The sequence below is a fragment of the Aegilops tauschii genome, chromosome 1 (assembly GCF_002575655.3).
Source record: "Aegilops tauschii subsp. strangulata cultivar AL8/78 chromosome 1, Aet v6.0, whole genome shotgun sequence".
Taxonomy (NCBI): Eukaryota; Viridiplantae; Streptophyta; class Magnoliopsida; order Poales; family Poaceae; genus Aegilops; species Aegilops tauschii.
In genome coordinates, this window is record NC_053035.3 from 468925743 (window position 1) to 468929739 (window position 3997).

The 3997-nt window shown below is 42.4% G+C and overlaps 1 protein-coding gene across 1 annotated transcript; it reads left to right on the forward strand.

The window, feature by feature from the left end:
- Positions 1–613: 613 nt before the first annotated feature.
- LOC109774373 (non-specific lipid-transfer protein 2) lies at positions 614–1211 on the forward strand. Its single transcript, XM_020333089.4, has one exon. The coding sequence runs from the start codon at positions 756–758 to the stop codon at positions 1044–1046; it is 291 nt and encodes a 96-aa protein (XP_020188678.1). The 5' UTR covers positions 614–755; the 3' UTR covers positions 1047–1211.
- The last annotated feature ends 2786 nt before the right edge of the window (positions 1212–3997 follow it).

Below are 3997 nucleotides of genomic sequence, written 5' to 3' on the forward strand. Positions count from 1 at the left end.
AAGTGAGTTAATTGATGGGTCATGGAAAAGGGTCGAAGGTCTATTTCCAGGTCTGACCAAATGCTCTGAAGATAAATACTGAACTAGACATACAGGTGTACCATTCAAACCCTGAATACCCTTTTTTTTTGCGTGAAAAACCCTGAATACCTTTTAACTCTACACTCAACTCTTTACCAAATGTTTTAGGTTTGCTTGGCTTTGTAAAAGAAATAAAAAACTAGTTAGCGCTCGATCTTTTCGCTGTTCTTTAACCAGTTAACAAATGTGTCATGCAGCACAGCTTAACAAACCTTATCATGAGCTTGCAGTCCACCCACCTGCTTTTTCTCTGGGCTGTGACACTTGTAGTTTAAGAGGTAGTGCGCGTGGCCTTGTTGTGCTAATAATTGAGTTGCTTTCAGTGCGTGCGTCGACTAAACTTGCCAATCCTCTGCACTTTCAGATCTCCTTTTTTTCGTAGTGCGTGGACCATTAATTTCTGCTCCATCATCATCATGTCTTCCATGAACGCAATGTGATGTGCCGCTGAGGAAAAGGCACATCGTTGCACACTTGTACTGCACTGCACCAGCCGTGGCCATTTGGCCCGTGTCTGAACTCTGAACTCTCTTGATCGAAATTCGAAAGCCTATAAATACCGCTGATCTCACCCCCAAACACCCACACCATCCAAGTCCATCTTTGCACAAGACACTAGCTCACTAGTCACTACCAGTCGATCTACATTTCTTCGTCAGAGTTTCAGAGACGCCATGAAGTACATGGGGCAGCTGGTGGTGGCGCTCCTGGCCTTCTCGGCGGTGGTGCTGATGGTGGCGCCGGCTGGCGTGGACGCAGCGACGTGTGACGCGCTGCAGCTGAGCCCGTGCGCGGGCGCGATCGTCGGGAACGCGGCGCCCACGGCGGTGTGCTGCAGCAGGATGAAGGCGCAGAGGCCGTGCATGTGCCAGTACGCGCGCGACCCCAACCTGAAGCAGTATGTCAACTCCCCCAACGGCAAGAAGGTCCTGGCCGCCTGCAAGGTGCCCGTGCCATCATGCTAAACTGACGCATATATGATCGGAGACGAGAGAGCCCAGCCAGCAACTCTCAGCACGCTGCATGTGTTGATGTCCAAGTGTTTCGGTTGCCGTGTTTAGCTACCCCGATGTATCTGTATCTGAAATTCTGAATAAATGCAGTAATAATAATGTGTGTTGTTTGATGTTCGGATGGTGTTTGTGTGAGTTCCACTAAGGTAAGGAGGGATGGGCGTTGATGGGAGAAAGAACTGTTCGTTCAAACGGCCGGTCATCATATATGGCATATGTTTTTCTCGAACGGGCATGTGACATATAAACTCGTGTTTTTTAGATAAAAGGATAAGCCCGTCCTCTGCATCATTACTATGCATATAACTATATTTATTAAAACATAAGTATCATCCTTCAGTACACTACAAAAGTAGATAAAGCCACAAACGACAAAAAATTAGAAAATATATCTACACACATATTCTATTATTGGACCACCATCAAAACTGGTTGAATGTATCACGTGCTACCATCTTTCATTGATTGCACCCGTAAAAAAAAACACCCAAGTGCAATAAGCTCCAGCGCTTTCGCATGCTGAATTAAGGACTACGTACAGATCCCTCGTGAAGATATGAAAGCAACCTGTAATTCTTTTTGTTTTTATTACTCTCTACAATTATTACAACAGTTCTATAACGTCAACAGTAAAGCACAAACTATCACTGAGATATCGACTTAACTTTAGGATTAACCCAACCAAACTAGCTTGCAAATAAGTTTGTTATACTAGTCGCTGGAGGCATGTTGAATGCTACATGAATCGCACACCAAAGAAGGGTGGCAGACATGTAAGAGATAAAAGACAGTGATTCGTTTCATCTTGGTCACATAAACAACACTATTTACTACTATATCACCTCCGTTTTTGCCAAATTGTCCTTCATTAGGATAACCCTCCATATGCATGAACCACACTAAAATGTTGTCTTAAATGACACTTTGTTTTTTCAAGTACGTTTCGAACAAATTACAAATCTCCTATTTATGAGGTCCGTATACATCGATTTAACAGAGAAAAATCCTAGAAAAGGTCAGCTGCCAATGGAAAGAATCTTGTTCGCTAGTTAAACTAAGCATCATCGACCTACGCACTAAATCGAGCCAAGCAGTCCATTTGTCCTTTACGGGAACTCGTGTGAACTGGATTATCAAGGGAGTTCATTTCTTCTCTTTCTTCCTTCAGCATTTTCTACGTAGAATGCTATGATATTTCATTGATTCTATGATTGTGGATTCGTTTCTATTCAGATCATGTATCAATTTTTCCCTGTAAATTCTGTTCATTTCCTTATTTGCTTTTTTATTTGAAGCAAATGTCTCCATCAAATCTTTGTGATTCTCATTCTTCTACATGGATCCCAACAAGACCCTTTGTGACACTAAGAAGGCTAAGGTAATTTTGTTTACATCATTTGTGCTCGGTTTGTACCGTATAGGGCATGTCTGCTTCATAGGAATATGAAGTTTTACTATGATGACAATTCATCTGTTTGATTCAAATGAATGGACCATAGAAAAATTACATGAATGATTCCTTTGGATTGAGTTTCATAATAAAATATAAGAAATTTAACAATCGACCACAACCTCTGCTTTACATTTTTCATTCACAAAGAACGAGATAAAGGCCACAAGTAACGTAATGTCAACTCCATCTTATCTTTGCATATAGTTTAACCTCAATTTGACCATGTATTTTAGGATTCCCACATTTTTCCTATTCCTGTGAATCAAACAACCACTTCTTAACATTCTTGTGTTTTCACAATCATCTGTTTTGCACATGTCAATCAGGAAAGAAAGCCAGGAGGATGGACTAATGATGGACCATCTAGAAGCAAGCGCCGTCAGAATTTAGACAATGAGGTAAATTTACCTTCTGGTCTCTCCTTTCTCTTATGTTTGCTCTGGCGCCTGGCCTTTGAGCTATGGCCCTACTATGCTATGCTCCAGCCACCGAGCCAACGATCTAGTGCTTGTGTTTGCTGTGGGACATATCTGATAATTTCTCATGTGGATATGATAGTTGGTAATTGGTTATTTGGTTACTAGTATTTCGTGCTGAATGTGTTGAGTTTTATTTGATGCTCTTAGTACTCCGTACTAGGTTCTGTTGGTATTTACACATACAAATTTAGAGCTGGGCATTTGTCATTTGCAGATCTTGTAATGGTATGTACTGATGTGGGGATTAGTCTAATTTTGATTCTATACTTGAGCTTAAGTGCAATCATATTACCAGGACACTTCTCTCTCATTGTCATATTTGATTTTGAAACCAAGGAAATTTTAATAGGTTGGACTCGATGAATTGTTTTGGTTGAAATCGCCAGCAAGCACACCTTAAGATTTTTTTGTTTGTTTTGGATCCCATGCTACAAAGGAAACAATATTTAAGAAAAATTTCTAAAATTTTGAATTATGCACAATTCCTTGACCTAAAATCACTCAAAATGTGACGGTTTAATTGTGGAAATGATGACCCATGCTTACACTTACCCATACTGCCTCAAGCCCTGGACACTCCATGAACCAGGAGGCTCGATCGATCTCTTCCTTAATCATCACAGTCCAAAAACAATATGACCAGTGCACCGACGCGCCCCTCTACGTGTAACTCAGCAGCGCACACAGCCGAGACTTTCCTTGATCGTTTCGGCACGCTCATGAATCATGATGGGTTCCACTGACCCACTGAGACATCAGTCTGGCCATGTTCACATAGTAAAAAGCGCAACACGTCACATCAGTCTGGCCATGTCCGTACCGTCCGATGCGCCACGCGCCGTCTCGATCGGCTGCTAGTGGAGCTCTGTGTCTGCGCGCACCCATGCTTGATGCTTCCGCGTTGCACACCTACTACTACTACGTGCCGCAGACGGCCTATAAGACGCACCGTCGACCAGCCCATTCTCCAC

Coding starts and splice junctions, on each gene's coding strand:
- LOC109774373 (XM_020333089.4), top strand. CDS start 756: ATGAAGTACATGGGGCAGCTGGTGGTGGCGCTCCTGGCCTTCTCGGCG.